This window comes from Bos indicus x Bos taurus, chromosome 11 (assembly GCF_003369695.1).
Source record: "Bos indicus x Bos taurus breed Angus x Brahman F1 hybrid chromosome 11, Bos_hybrid_MaternalHap_v2.0, whole genome shotgun sequence".
Lineage (NCBI taxonomy): Eukaryota > Metazoa > Chordata > Mammalia > Artiodactyla > Bovidae > Bos > Bos indicus x Bos taurus.
Window position 1 is genome coordinate 100,198,468 of NC_040086.1, and position 15,366 is coordinate 100,213,833.

Sequence of the window (15,366 nt, forward strand, 5' to 3'; positions counted from 1 at the left end):
GTTTCTGAGGATCCAGGAGATGAGTCACAGGAAAGCTTTGAGACCAATGAAGTGCTAAGTGTATGTATTTATACTGATGTGAGCCTCCTTTGGGATGTCCTTAAATCCAGGCAGTATTATGGCTAGAATGTTGCCGAGGTCCTGTTCTCCTGGGAAGCACACAACTCCCAAGCCAGCCACCTGGCCCGGATGTCAGCCATCCTGCCAGTGAAGTGACTGGCATGTTGCTCCCTGAGCCTCGGTGTTCTCATTTCTAATAAGGCTCATCGTAGTCCCTGCCTTCTTGAGTTGGGAGATTCACATCAGACATTTCATTTAAACTGTTTAGCACGGAGCAAGATGTTAGCAAATGTTAGCTGTTGTTAATTTAAATATTTCACGGTCTAAAATGTTGGCATTGCCAATTGCTGTAATGGCTGAAGTGTGATGATAGAATTTGAACTAAACCCACTCATAGTTTTTCTTGTTAAGAAAACAATTTGTTTCCAAGTTTGCTTTGATGCCTATAATTAATGCTTCCTGTCCTTGGTTCTAAGGAAGAGTATCTTCTCTTCCTCTGACCCTTTCTTATTCCCATGGTGAATGTTTTAATTGTGAAAGAAAAATCCTGTTGGCAGGAATAGATGCCGTAGTTGGCATCTTATTTCTCATCTCTAGAGATGCATTTCCACAGCTCCAAACATGTGAAAACTTAAAATTTCGTACTACTTATTACCTTATTGTAAAATCAGGCCGCAATTTTATCAGCGTAATCACTGATCTGAAATAGAAACATGAAAAATTATTGATGGATAGGTTTTAAAAATGCGTAACATTGTACAGCATGGTGACTATAGTTAATAATGCTATATTGTATATTTGAAAATGACTTAGAGAGTAGATCTACATTCTCCTCACAAGCAAAGTCATCTGTAACTGTGTATGGTGGTGGATGTTAACTAGACTCCCTGTGGTAATCATTTCATAAAATGTGCATATATCATCTCAGTATGTTGTACACCTTAAATTTAGACAATGAGGTATGTCAATTCCATCTCAATAAAACTGGAAAAAATAAAACCAGAAGTATATGTAACCAAGAACCAAAGATCAGATGAGACATTGAAAGAATTTAACTTTTCCTCTGTAGTGGTGATCTGGCATTGAGAGTGCAGAATCCTAACCACTGGACCACCAGGGGATTTTCGTGTTTTTTACTTTTTTTTTTAGTGGAGAAATTTTAAACCTGTAACAAAAGCAGACAGCATAGTGAAGCCCCTTGTACTCCTTGTCCATCTTTAATAGTTAGCACTATGGTGAGTCTTGTTTCTTGCCTAGTGAAGTTCCAAAGCCATTCGGAAAAATAGCTTGCTAGTTGCTGACTTTTGAGAGACTTAACTTTGTCCTCAGATACTGACAGTTGTTATTCTCTGAAATTGGCTTTCGAATGCTTCTGTCTTAATCCACACCTTCGATGCTTTGTTATACTGTCGGTGTTAGGTGGTGGAGATAGAGCAGACAGACAGAAGGAGGAGGAGGTACAGACTGGAAGACAAAGACAAGACAAGTTGAGACAGGAGAGGTGTAAAGAAAGATGAGAGAGGAGGGGGTTAGGGGCTAGGATGGGCAGAGGGAGGGTGGGGGGAGGGGGACAAGAGATGCCGGAGTGGAGAAGGAAAAGAAAGAGCCAGACCTTGAGAGAGCAATGCTGAGACTGAGTGAGACTGTCAGACAGGGAGCTGACGGAGGGGTTCCTGGAGAGAGAGCATGTGAGGCGCTTCACATCTGCTTCCATTTCCTGCCCTCTCAAGTACCCTCATAATAGAGGCTACTTAATGGGTTGTGGGGATTTCATGCAGATAAAGTGCTTGACACAGTGCTGGCAGTCAGCAGGGATCAATAAGTACTAGCTGTTGTTCCCTTACATTCAGCTGCAAAAATTTCAGCCTTATTACTCTTAAATTCTACCTAATCCCTATCAGTCTTATCAGTCCTCAAATTTAGCCAACAGTGCTATACACTGAATACCTTAATTTAACTTAAAGATGGGCCATGAATAAATAGAGTTGACCATTGTGTTTTGGAGACAAAATACCTTTATTGGGGTTACATTCAGTTACTCCAATTTTTGTTGTTTGCTGTTCAATCCCTAAGTTGAGTCCCACTCTGCAACCCCATGGACTGTAGCACGCCAGGCTTCCCTGTTCTTCACTTCACCGGAGTTAGCTCAGATTCATGTCCATTGAGTCAGTGATGCCATCCAGCCACCTCATCCTCTGTCACCTTCTTCTCCTTTTGCCTTCAATCTTTCTGAGCATCAGGTCTTTTCCATTGAGTCAGCTCTTTGCATCAGGTGGCCAAACTATTGGAGCTTCAGTATCAGTCCTTCCAGTGAATATTCACGGTTGATTTCCTTTAGGATTGACTCCAATTAAAGTTATTCCAATAGTAATGGCCGATGAGACGTTCTAGGGAAATTGCCTTCCATTGGGCAGCCTCTTCACTTCAGTCACTCGGGTCTAAGTGACCCAGGAGCCTTGATGATGCTATAACAGAAAACAGGAAATGCGAAATGAGGGTTTACATACCCTCCCAAGCCTGGCAGGCAGAGGGGGAGGCTTTCAGTCTGTTGCAAATGGCCTGTGACAGAATAAAAAGGCTTTTAAGGTTAGTTGGCTCACTGTGGCCACTTTGACTCTGGGCCAGTCTGGGGACTCGGGAAACCTTTCTTCCCTCTCAAACAAGAAGTCTGTGGAGGCATCTCGGCCTGTTATGAGACAGTAATGAATCCTGTTTCTTTTGAAAGCACAGAGAAAGGTACTTTCATGCTACACCTTGTTTTAGGTTCTTGGCTGTGGTGTAGATTCCATTTAAAAAGTTACTGTATTTCCTAAATCTTGCTAAGGTTTCCTGGTTGGGTTGCATTTGCTTCTCATCTTTCCCGTCTGTCACTTCTGCTGTTCTTACTTAAGGTTGACAGGTCATTAAGGTGCACTCTTCAGTCATGACCTAATTTTTTTACCTTGCTGCCAAAGACAAACAAATGCAGGATGTTCTTAAAACTGAGTTCCTTCTAAGAAACCCTGAGCAGGGCTGAGTCATATTAGGCAGGTGAGACTGAAGACTCTGTGAGAAGAACGCTCCATCTCTGCCCCAGAGGAATTTACATTATTGTGGTAACAATAATAAGAGAAGGGATGATTACCCTTTGTTGCGGTGCCCTGGTGCCAGGCTCCATGCCCGCATCCGTGCCAGAACATCTCCACCCGCAAGTATGCATTGATCCCGCCTGACGGCCCGACTCGGTTTTGAAGCCATTGCAGTTGAGAAACTGAGGCTCAGAAATTAGTATCTTAAAGACATGGTGGGCTGAGATTTGAACAAGCCTTGTGCACCCTGGAGCCCAGGCTTAGTGTCCCACGAGGGACATGGGGGCAGATTCCTCACGGCACTCTTAACGGACGTCAGGTCCTTCCCGAGTGTGAGGCGAACCGGAAGTAATCAACCAGAGATGGGTGGGGAGGCAGAAGGACCAGTCAGAGGTTTGCTGGGGATGGTGCCGCCGGGAGGATGAGAAGGGACTAGGCATTCCAGGGGGCATGACTGGCCCTGGCCAAGGTGCTCACCGCTGAGACAGCAAGGGGGAACCGACGGGGGCATATGGGAGGAGGCTGAATGAAGAGCAAGCGTCCTGGGGGAAGACGGTCCTTCTGGAGCTCGGACTTCTCCCGCAGAGGTGGCAGCAGCAACAGCCCCCGCCGGTGTCTGGGGGAACAGTGTCTCCTACATTGTCAGCCAACTGCCAGCTTCCCCGTGAGGCACAGGATAGCCCTGTTCCTCACATCGCCTCAGCTGACCGCGCCAGTAAAGGTGACCGAGGCCCACAGGGAGGGCCGCCTCCCAAGCTTTCTCTTCGGCTTCTCGGCCGGCAGCCATCTTGGTGGATTTTAACAGAAGAGCGACTTGGGTCAGATCTGCATTTTTTCAGGAAGACCGCTCTGGTGGCAGTGCGGAGGTGGAACGAGGGGTCAGATCAAAGTTGGGAACCAGTCTAGGGTGTGGAAAATACAGGTTTGCTGAGAGATTTGGGAGGAAAAGTGGCCAGGCTGTGGGTTTGCGCTTACCGGGTTGAGAGGGAGAGGGGTGTGAATGTTGGGCTCAGAATGGTGTGAAGGTAGTAGTCTTCTTTTGTCGGTCCTTGTACTCCGTTTTTAGTCGTCGTAGACTTCATTGACAGTAGAGTCTTAGAAAGTGACACGAAATTCCTTTGGTTTTGCTTTCTGGTTGAGCGAAGGGGGACAGGGGACTGTATCTTCAGAAGAGTTAGTATCTGAACTGCCTATCGGGACAGAGGTTAGGATGGAGAATTCTGTTTTCTAAAATTGACTGCCTAGGAGTATCACAATATAAAAAGGTTCTCAGCAATAGTTACACCTTGGGCCAATTTAAATAACTTGTTAAAAAACTTTTTTTAATTTTTAAAGGGGATTTCTCTGGAAGCCCATCCAATTTATTGCCTATAACACCCCTAGATGGGAAGTAATGGAAAGAAAATTATTAGTTCTTTTTACTTAAGACGAAAGAAACTTGCATAATCTGGACTTCACACGAACTCACAGCGGCCCCCTTTCTAGGCCTGTGTCTGTCGGGTTGCTGGGGTTCTGCTGAGCTACGTCGGTGGTGTAGACGTGGACCTGCAAGGCCCTTGGGGTCTGGGGTGACATTCAGAGGCTCCATGTCCTTGGATGGAAAAATATTTAAGACTTTATTTCACTAAGTGCTAACTGAAAATTAGTATTTTATCTTTTTTTTATAAATGTATATAACCACAGTAATATTAGCAGTGCTTGTGACTTTGCCAGCAGTAGAACTCAGATATTTTCATATTACATAACAATTGTGATTATTACCTAAACTCATCACTACTTTGAAATGACAGCTACTACTTGAGCTTGCAATTTAATGTGTTAATAAAGGAGCGTATATTTAATGCATAGTAGAGAAACACCGTATTACAGATTTCTTTCAAAAGATACTTTGAGGACTGTTTCAGTACAGTTGTTCTCTGCGGTGCTCCATATGTATTTGATGTGTTTGCAGACTTTGTTCTGAGGAGTAAAGTCAGAATAGTCTGCATCACCACAGGGCCCACAGCACAGCAGAGATGAAGCCCCCTCCCTGAGTAGGCTTGATGTGTCAGGCTGCCCTTGGGTCCCTGTGTTAATCAGGCTTCTCTTGCTGGGCACGGTCTCGTTCAGAGTCTACTTCTTCCTAACCCTGTCTCCCCCCTTCACAACTCCTGGGAGTCCATGTCTGTGTCCTTAAAAATTAATGCACAGGACAGCGCTTGTCTTCTGTTAGACTTTTTGCTTTGAGGGTGTGTACATTTTCTGAATGGGTGTTTCTCCTTCAAGAAGTAGAGGCTGTGTTCCTTGCATCCTCACCTCGTTGCCCTACCCTTGCTCCCCAGCAGCTGACACAGTGTTTTGGGGGCGCTGGGAACATTGTGTTCAGAGCGTGAAGTTAATGCCAAGGCTGTATTCAGCCTAACTTGTTTTTTTAGGTTTAACTGCTCTGGGTGAGGGTGTAAATTACAAAATAAAGGACCATGTAGAATGTAGATAAAATGACTTTCATCGAGTTCAGATTGTGGGAAATCATCCTTTTCCTCTAAGCTCATATTATAAAAAGTTGTATCAGACTGTTATAAACTGACTTGAGAATAGTCTGAGCATGATCTCATCGGTTGGAACTGAGTGTGAAATAAAACACGAAGCCGTCCCTCTTTTTTGAAGGATCTGTTTTATAGATTTTTAAATTACAGAGATTCCTTGAACTGGAGGATCATAATGAAGGGCCCACAAAGGAAATAAGACTAAAGCGACCAGGGTTTAAATAATGGAATGTGAGCAAAAATAAAGGGGGTGTTTATCACGTGCGACATGCCCCGTCCTCCTCCCTCCCCCGTCCCCCCCCGCCCCCCCCCCCCGCCCCCCGCCATCCATGAGGTGAACAGAAATGACTGCCACATAGCCCGGCTATCTGACTCTAGCAGGAACCGTGAGCTTGCACGATCACCAAGAAGAAGGTGGGAAGCTTCCCTGGGATGTTTTTCCTGGAGGTGAAGCCTCCCTTTCCCTCCCCTTCCACCCCCTCCTCACTCGTATCCCCTCCCCTCTGCCCCTCCCCCCCCCCCCCAGCTCCTATCCCCTCCCGCTTTGGGACTAAAGTAGCCTGTTCCCCTCCTCCTTGGCAGTGGCAGCTTTAGCAGCAGCCCCTGAGAGTCTAGACCAGACATGCCATATGGGAGAATCTTTTGTAAACATTTTTGATCAGTGACTCACAATTTTTAAGAAAGGATTATTTTTGTATAAAATGATCTTTAAATTATACTTTAAAGACCCAAGCTCTTTTCTTCGAACGCCGTCCAAATAAGTTAATCACTCACAGATCCAGTGAACTCTGTGGCATCGTTCTTACAGACTTTTCAGTTTGTTGTCACAGTTGGAGCCGTAACTTTGGAGCACATTTAGATAGCACCATTCTTGGTATTCAACTGGCTAATTAATGACTTTTCCTGAGTTTTGTGGGTGAGTGGAAACCTTTTCGTGAAGGATATGGTAATAACAAAAGGATTTCCAATGAGGTAAGAGGCGTTCTTGAAGATAAAAATCTTAAATATTTTAAAGCTATGACTCAGAATGCCGCAAAAAATGTTAAACTAACATTTTTAAGAAGAATAGATGCAAGGATTTCTTTATCCGTTGGCAGAACAGAAGAGAGGAGCTATTTTGGTCATCGTTTTTTTAATGAGTCCTTTGAGCTCCTTTGAGGGTCCATCCGGGGACTGGCAGGAAGTTCATGTATTAGGCAAGAAAGATTTAAGTACATTCTGCAACTTGGGCCTTGTAAGCTGTGATCATTTTTAAGGTTGACGAGCATCGTTCACTATGAAATGAAGCAAGGAACTTGGCATTTATACATCGTGAGTCAATTTTGACATCAGCCTGGATTGGGAATTGACTGGAAGGTTTTGGTGTTGGACTGTGGCTGCACTTCAGCGTCTCTATCCAGAGGCATGCATGAGCAATACTTCCCTTTGGGCTTTGGCCATTAATTTGTGGAATGGAGCAAGAACTGGAGAGGAAAATCGCGAGGCTGCCTTGGATTTCCTGACGTCCTGTTGAATCAAAAAGCAGTGGGAGGCCCTTTCCTTCCTGACAGAGAGGCCTCATCCCCTCACATGAAGTTCTCAGCATCTGTCTCCATGTGAGGGACAGTCCCCCTTTAATAATCCACACTTTAAATCGATAGTCACCCCCGGGCCGGTGTCTGTGTTCTGCCCATTCCAGGTGTTTTCCAGGCCACTTCCCCCGATTATGTAACTTTGATCAAATCCAGATGCTGCAGAATGTTTGATAGAAGAGGTCAGATGGCCTTTGAGAAGAAAAGCATTTCTGTATTCATGACTCTGGTTTAATTTCCTGTGTAGCCCTGGTCTGCCAGAGTCGTGTGCTCACGCCCACGAGGTTGGGATCCTGCAGGGAAACGCACATGGACTTTTTCAGGACAGAGAGAGAAGAGTCCATCCTCCTCCTGTGTACTTTTTCATGTTAGATGGTCAATTATATAAGATGTTATATATATATATATAAGATTATATATAGATGTTTCATGTTAGATGATCAATTATATAAGCGTCAGCAGGCTTCTTTATGACCATTTTTCTATTCTTGTAATTGTTCTCTGGTTATGGAAACAATTCGCATTCATGATGAGAAGTATGCCAGGATATAGAAAAGAAAAAAGAAAATTTAAAATGTTTGTAATCCCACCACCCTGTGTTAAACTACTGTTAATGGTACTGTTGACAACTACCATGCATTAACTACTGTTCACATTTTGGTGTAGTTCCTTCTGGACTTTTTTCAATTTTTATAAAATTATGATTGTTATAGTATGTTTCCAAGTTATTAGGTATGTTTTTCCAAAAATATTTTGAATGACATTATGACTATATTCTATTTTATGGATGGACCACAAACTAACCTATCTTGAATGGATAAATATTTTGTGCTTTTCCTTTTTGGTGCTGTTATTTTAAAAATCAGTGCATACAAATCATTGGAGAAGGAAATGGCAACCCAGTCCAGTATTTTTGCCTGGAAAATTCCATGGACAGAGGTGCCTTACGGGCTACAGTCAGTGGGGTCTCAAAGAGTCAACACAGCTGAGTGACTGAGCATATCCAAATCATTGTTTGGGTCTCCTGGGACAAATTCCTCGAGGTATATCTAAGGTGATGGAATTCTTCAAAGACTCAGTTCAGTTCATGTTTCCAGTTTTTCTCCTAAAATGTTCCAGCAGTGTCTACATCACCTACTAGCATTGTATGAGAAGGCCCATTTCATCCAGAAAATGTCCCTGCCCAACATGACAGAGAATTGGCCTTTCTTTGATTACAAGAAAGGTTAACATGCTTTTCTTGTTTAGTAGTAATTTAAATTTTCTGTGCATTGCTTATTCATAGTTTTGGTCTGTTTTTCCATAGTGGGAGTGTGTATGTTAGTCGCTCAGTCATTTCCAACTCTTTGTAACCCCATGGACTGCGGCTCACCAGGCTCCTCTGTCCATGGAATTCTCCAGGCAAGAATACTGGAATGGGTTGCCGTTTTCCTTCTCCATTTTTCCATGGAGGAGGGTTTATCTTTTCCCTTTTGATTTGCAAGAGTTCTTTTATGTTAAGGATCCTTTGCCTAATAAGTCTGCTTAATATAACGACCATAGACGCTCTTTTGACTTACTTTCACTTAACTGACTCACTGCAGCATGGAGCAGCCTGGCTCCCTTCATAACACACGCCTCTCTGGTGCCCACAGAGTCAAGCAGCCGCTCCTGTGTCACATTCTGCTCCCACCCCCTGAGTCACAAGCACACCCAGAGCCACTTGTATTTCTTCCCACGTCCCTTTTTTTCAGATATACTTGTTTTATTACTCGGTTCATATGAAACCAGTGAAATCCAAATGTGAAGAGATTTGTCTATGAAAATTTAGGTCAGTGTTTTAGAGAGACTATAAATGCAGGTGTCTTTTTAAAAAATTGTTTCAGGACTAGGTGTGAGTGACACAACTGTGAACAGTTGGAAGGGATTGTACTGGGATTTTATAGCGAGTAGCCCACCCTCTTCCTCCACCTGCAGGAATGTAAAGCTGGAACTGAGATGAGGCATCGTGGGTAGGATGGTAAGACAGCATCCAGCTCTAATCACACACCCACCCTCAGGACAGTCCTCAGCCCTATTGTCAAGACTAGCAAATCAGTGTACATTCAGGCAGGGCTAGGGGATCTCATGTTTTAATTTTCAAGAATGCCCTGCTTTAACCAGCTTTTTTGGTTGATTGGTCAGCCTCTGATCACAATGGCACTAGATATGCTTTTAGAGCTGTCTATATTGTAAGTACTCAGAGAACAGGGCCTAACACATCTCACTAAGCCTTTTGCACATTCTAGGAAATGGTAGTGTCACAAGACCCTCTTCCTTGAAATTCTCTTTGCCCTCATGATTCACAGGATGAAATACCAAGCGTGGTGGTGACGTAATTTGGGACTTACTCTTTAGAAAAACAATTCCTGAAGACTCACTGTGGTCAGTAGTACAAAAACTAGGATAGAAAGGGCTTCTTATTTATGTTCTGTTGGTTTATTTCAAAGAGATTGTTTAAAGAGTGTTTGTTTCTGAAAGTTCTCCAGTCATGTTTGTGGAAGGTTAGCCTAGTTTCTCAGATACTGTAGGTGCCTCTAGTGTGTCCTTTGAAGTGACTACTGGAAAATCATGCCCACCCCGGAGATGGGTGTCATTCCCCAAGAAGACATGTTTGGGTCCTCCAAATCCATAAAAAGGAAAAACTGAAACAATTTTGTTTTCTTGCTTTTGGCATAAAGTTAGAATTTCCCACTTTCCTGCTTTTTAAAAGTTTGATTTCTTACTGTAGTGTCCTTAAATGAGTATCAGATTTCACCCCATAATATTCTACAACTGTAAAGATCTACTTGGAGTAGATTTGCTGCCTTGAAATAACCTGTGGAGAGTTTGAATGTAGTTCGAGAAAAAAAAAAAAAAAATAGAAGAAACTTCAGGAAAAAAATACTGTGTTTAACCCCTTAGTGGGTAATAATCACACTTTCCTAACATAAAAGATGTTGATTGGTTTTCAACTTTTAGAATATACCTAGGCGATGGCACCCCACTCCAGTACTCTTGCCTGGAAAATCCCATGGATGGAGGAGCCTGGTAGGCTGCAGTCCATGGGGTCTCTAAGAGTTGGACACGACTGAGCGACTTCCCTTTCACTGTTCACTTTCATGCATTGGAGAAGAAAATGGCAACCCACTCCAGTGTTCTTGCCTGGAGAACCCCTGGTGGGCTGCCGTCTCTGGGGTCACACAGAGTCTGTCACGACTGAAGTGACTTAGCAGCAGCATAGACAAAAATGGAAGACTTTGTTGACAAAATAGAAGAACAGAACTTTTACACAAAGTAAAAGAAAATGAAAAGAAGGCCTACCTGGAATGTGTATGTGGGGAAGTGGGGGTAGGTGGAAGGAAGGGTAGGGTGTTAACATCCTTATCTTGTGAGGTAAATCACTGAGAGAGACCGACTCTAGCAGGGAGAACAGGAAATTAAAGTGGAAGTCTGTTACTGAAAGTAGAAAGGTAAGTAGTAGAGCCTGGTGTGGGAGAGGGAGGGGCAGTTGTAATGATAGGACAGCTTGTGTTTAGAGAGATGGAGGGGATCACCAAAATAAGGCAGCTGTTACCTCTGGGTAACGGAAGAGTGGGATGGAAAATGTTTGTCCTTCATTATAAGCCCTTCCACGTTATTTGATTTTTAAATCATGTATGTTTGTTAACATTCATACATTTGAAAACGTTTTAAAGCAGGAGGCTTTTGCTCCATATTATAACATAAATTAGCAATGGCAAAGAGGTGTGAGGATGGACCATCTCTTTCTCATATAATTCATTTTGAGTTAAAGAACTTAAAGTTTAAACCGTTTGGCAGCAGTAAGTAGTTACCTCTCAGGAATGTAAATGCTTAGGATTTTTCACAAGATTTGGGAATGGAAGAGTCCCATTTTTTAACCCCCCTTTTTATTAGTAAGTAGTATGTACGGATGTTAAGAAGTAAAAGTAAACCAGGAATGTATTACGTTGGAAACACAGACTTTGCTCCTGATAATGAAACTTTTTTCCCTGTTTCTTCTCTTTCTCTTCCAGAAGCCCTTCAGAGGCCAGTAGCATCTGACTTCGAGCCCCAAGGTCTGAGCGAAGCAGCTCGTTGGAACTCTAAGGAAAACCTTCTTGCTGGTCCCAGTGAAAATGACCCCAACCTTTTTGTTGCACTGTATGACTTTGTGGCCAGTGGGGATAACACTTTAAGCATAACTAAAGGTAAAGGAGCTGTGGGCAGCTGCTGGTGGTTGCAGGAGACAGAGATCAGGGGAAATGTGGCTTGACTGGCCACACCTTTGCTTGCTGAAAGAGCTGTTTGAAGTGCAAAGAGAGCCAGAAAAACTAAGAGCATCTTTATGAGAGTCACTTTTCCTTCAGGAGAAAAGTTCTTGTATAGTTCTTAGCAAAAGCAGAGCTTTCTCTATTTTGTATTGAAAAAAACATTTGGACCAAACACTGAAAACCCTTTTTTTTTTTTTTTTTTAAAGAAAAAGTATTTTTCTACAAAAAGCTTGCTTATATTAGAAACTAGGTCACTTGAATAATAGATTTATAAAAACTGTAGCTATGTATTTATCTACATATTCACTGTAAACAGGAAACTGTATACTCATACAGTTCTAAATGCATATATTTATATGGACCTGTTAAAATGAAGTAGATATTTAGGAATTTGGAGATTTTTTTTTTTAGTAATCACAGAAGAGTGAATGAAAACGAACGTGTTAGCTTTTAAAACTGACGTGTCCAGTTCGGGTGTTTTTCTTCTAAGGTGAAAAGCTCCGGGTCTTAGGCTACAATCACAATGGGGAGTGGTGTGAAGCCCAAACCAAAAATGGCCAAGGCTGGGTCCCAAGCAACTACATCACACCGGTCAACAGCCTGGAGAAGCACTCCTGGTACCACGGGCCTGTGTCCCGCAACGCCGCCGAGTACCTTCTGAGCAGTGGGATCAACGGCAGCTTCTTGGTTCGGGAGAGCGAGAGTAGTCCTGGGCAGAGGTCCATCTCACTGAGATACGAAGGAAGGGTGTACCACTACCGCATCAACACTGCTTCTGATGGCAAGGTAGGTGGCCCTAGGCAGGGATAGCAATGGGCCGGGGCGGGGACCAGAGAACCTGCCGCTGGGCTGCTAAGTTCTTGCAGCAAAGCAAGCAGATGTTTGAAACAGCAGGCATCATCCCACTAACCTGGTCAAAGACCCTCTGTGGAGGAGCAGTCGTATGCAGTTAGAGGTCTGCAGCGTGATGTTCTTTCATTGTCCTGAAGTGGTGTGGTCAGCAGTTTCATAAGACAGGTGGACTGTCTGTTGGGTTGTGGGCATACTTCTTACATTAAGACTCTCCCTTTTTAGAAAATCTCTTGTTATAGTAATTTATCCTTAGTGAGAATTCACACAATAGATTATTATTTTTAAAGTGAAAGATCACCTTAATAGTACCTCTCCAAAACAAGTGTGGTACGTGACCTTCTTCCTGTCGATAAAATCACATGTATGTGTAATATTTTAAAATAAACACGGGAGGGTTCAAGTCCCTGTCTGGGTACCAAAAAATAAACAAAATAAAAGATCTTTTAAAATAAACATGGGATCACATTATACCTATATATTTCCAAACCTGAGCTATAGTTTTGTAAAGGAGTTGATATATATGGTTTCTTGATCTTCCTATAAACAGTCATTAAGAGTCCATGAAGGGAAAGGAGAAATTAACGTTTACTGAGTTCCTACTATTCTTTTAAACCTCACTTTAGTCCTCAGGACAGATAGTGCTTTTATCTGCATTTTTGCATTAAGGAAATGAAGGTTTGAAAGTGAAAGTCACTTAGTTGTGTCTGACTCTTTGCGACCCCAGGGACTAGACAGTCCTTGGAATTCTCCAGGCCAGAATACTGGCATGGGTAGCCTTTCCCTTCTCCAGGGGAGCTTCCCAATCCAGGGATTGAACGCAGGTCTTCCGCATTGCAGGCACATTCTTTATCAGCTGAGCCACAAGGGAAGCCCAAGAATACTGGAGTGGGTAACCTATCCCTTCTCTAGCTGATCTTCCTGACCCAGGAATCGAACTGGGGTCTCCTGCATTACAGGCAGATTCTTTACCAACTGAGCTATCAGGGAAACCCCCAGTGAAGGTTTAGAGGGATAAAATTTCTTTGTTGAAGATCACATAGTGAGTCATCGATGGAACCAGGCTCAGATTCCACTGTCTGCTTCACGCTGTCATTGAGGGTGTAGATAGGTGGATTGTTGGCATGGGTCCAGATGGTGTATGTATTTTTTAATAACGTGTAATGCATGCATATGGTTTAAAAACAAAAAAAAAAGAAAGTCAATTGCCGTGAAACATAATTCTGTCCCCTAATTCAGTTCCCCTGCCCAGAGGCAACCACTGTGACCAGTTTCTCCCATAGTTCCCCTGCGTATACTTGTTTATACTTTTTAAGAAACACAAGTGATCCATAATATACACTGTTCTGCATCTTGCTTTCTCAATCTAATAATATATTTTGGAGATTGTTTTATAGCAGCACATTCAGAGCTGCCTCATTCTTCTTAATGACTACATAGTATGGACGAACCGTCATTTTTTTAAGCAGTTCCCTGTTGGCCAATTTTTAGGCCGTTTCCAGTCTTCTGCTATTATAATGCCGTTATGAGGTGGATTTCAAGCCTTTAAAAAAAAAATCTCAGCTCCCTGTAAAAAAAAAAAAAAGCTTTACACCACCATCCCATATACACACTAGTAACAGAAGGTTCAGGAAACCCTACTCATTACTCTTACTGTATGTAATGCACTCTGATATTTTGTATACCATTCTGTTCTGTTCCATTTTAAAACATTCTGGACATAATCCACTAAATTTATTCCGTAGACCCCACTGGTGGGTCATGACCAGCATTTTGAAATTACACTGCACATACTTCTTTGTGTACGGTCCAAGTTATGCAAGATAAGTTACTAGAACTGATTGAAGGTTATTCGTATCTAAAACTTGTATAGATGGTGCCAGATTACTTTCTTTAGGAATTGTGCAGATGCATTTTCTCACCAGCAGTGTTGTGAGAGCGTGTTCCCTTTCCCCTCCTCAGCAGTATGTTCTCAGACTTGCAAAAACCTCTCTATCACTGACTGGTAAAGATGATACCTCATTATATTTACTATACCTGTGCTTCCTAAATTCATCTTTTCTTATAGATTTGAAGTATACCAAATTTACATTTGTATTTAGGTATATTCTCTTTCATTGGTCTGTCTGTACATATACCAATACCAGACTTTTTAATTGTACGACTTTATATTTTAATATCTGGTGGGGCTAGTCCTTTTTTTTTTGGCCAAACCTCGGCAGCAAGCAGGGATCTTAGTTCCCTGACCAGGGATCAAACCCATGCCCCCTGCATTGGAAGGCAGAGTCTTAACCATTGGACCAACCAGGGAAGTTCCTAGTCCCCTTTTCTTAATCTTGCTAGCATCTTCACGGCTATTCTCACACATTCATTTGTACCATATAGACGCACAGTACGTGTCTTTTTTCAGTGTTCTCATCTGATGTTTTTCTGATCCTTTCCGTCACTGCCCATGTCTTTACACCAGCACCGGAGTCTGTATGACAAACAGCATAGTCTGCTGTTGGCGGGCGACCAGGGTGCAGCCTCATCAGCATGCTTCGCCGGCCATTGTTCTCAGCCCAGCTGTGGAGCCAGGTCCTTCCACTCCGCGGGTACATTCCAGGGTGCTGGACCCTTTGCAACCGTGCCTTCAGGCCGCAGGGGAGCCTTTTCAGTGAATTAGAACAGAGTGCACCACCCATGGCGGGGAGGTGATTTCCTGGAGCTGACAGCTTGCTTCCCATCTGTGCTGTTTACCCAGGGCGAGCCATGCTGCACCGCAGTAATCAGGCGAGGTCTGTACTGAACAGGATAATGGTTTCTTTTCCCTGGAGTTGTTTAATCAGCATCCTTGGAACAGATGCAGGGCAGGCATGATCTAGTTTGACAACTCATTAGCTGGGGGTTGGTCTAAAATATTGTTAAAGCGGGAGAGAGAGCAAGGCCTGCGTGGATACATAATCTGCAGCATTTGAGAGTCATCTAACGAGGAAGCCCAGCTCCCTGTCTGGAAACTGATGTGTGCCAGGTGGGTTCCTTT

General features: G+C 43.1%; 1 protein-coding gene across 2 annotated transcripts in view; it reads left to right on the forward strand.

Annotated features, from left to right (window-relative positions):
* ABL1 (ABL proto-oncogene 1, non-receptor tyrosine kinase) overlaps positions 1-15,366 on the forward strand; it is a 142,822-nt gene that overhangs the window by 98,245 nt on the left and 29,211 nt on the right. For both annotated transcript variants that reach the window (XM_027556583.1, XM_027556584.1), the window contains exons 2-3: positions 11,259-11,432; positions 11,986-12,281. In XM_027556583.1, the coding sequence (XP_027412384.1) occupies positions 11,259-11,432; positions 11,986-12,281 (470 nt within the window). The remainder of the gene's footprint in view (positions 1-11,258; positions 11,433-11,985; positions 12,282-15,366) is intronic.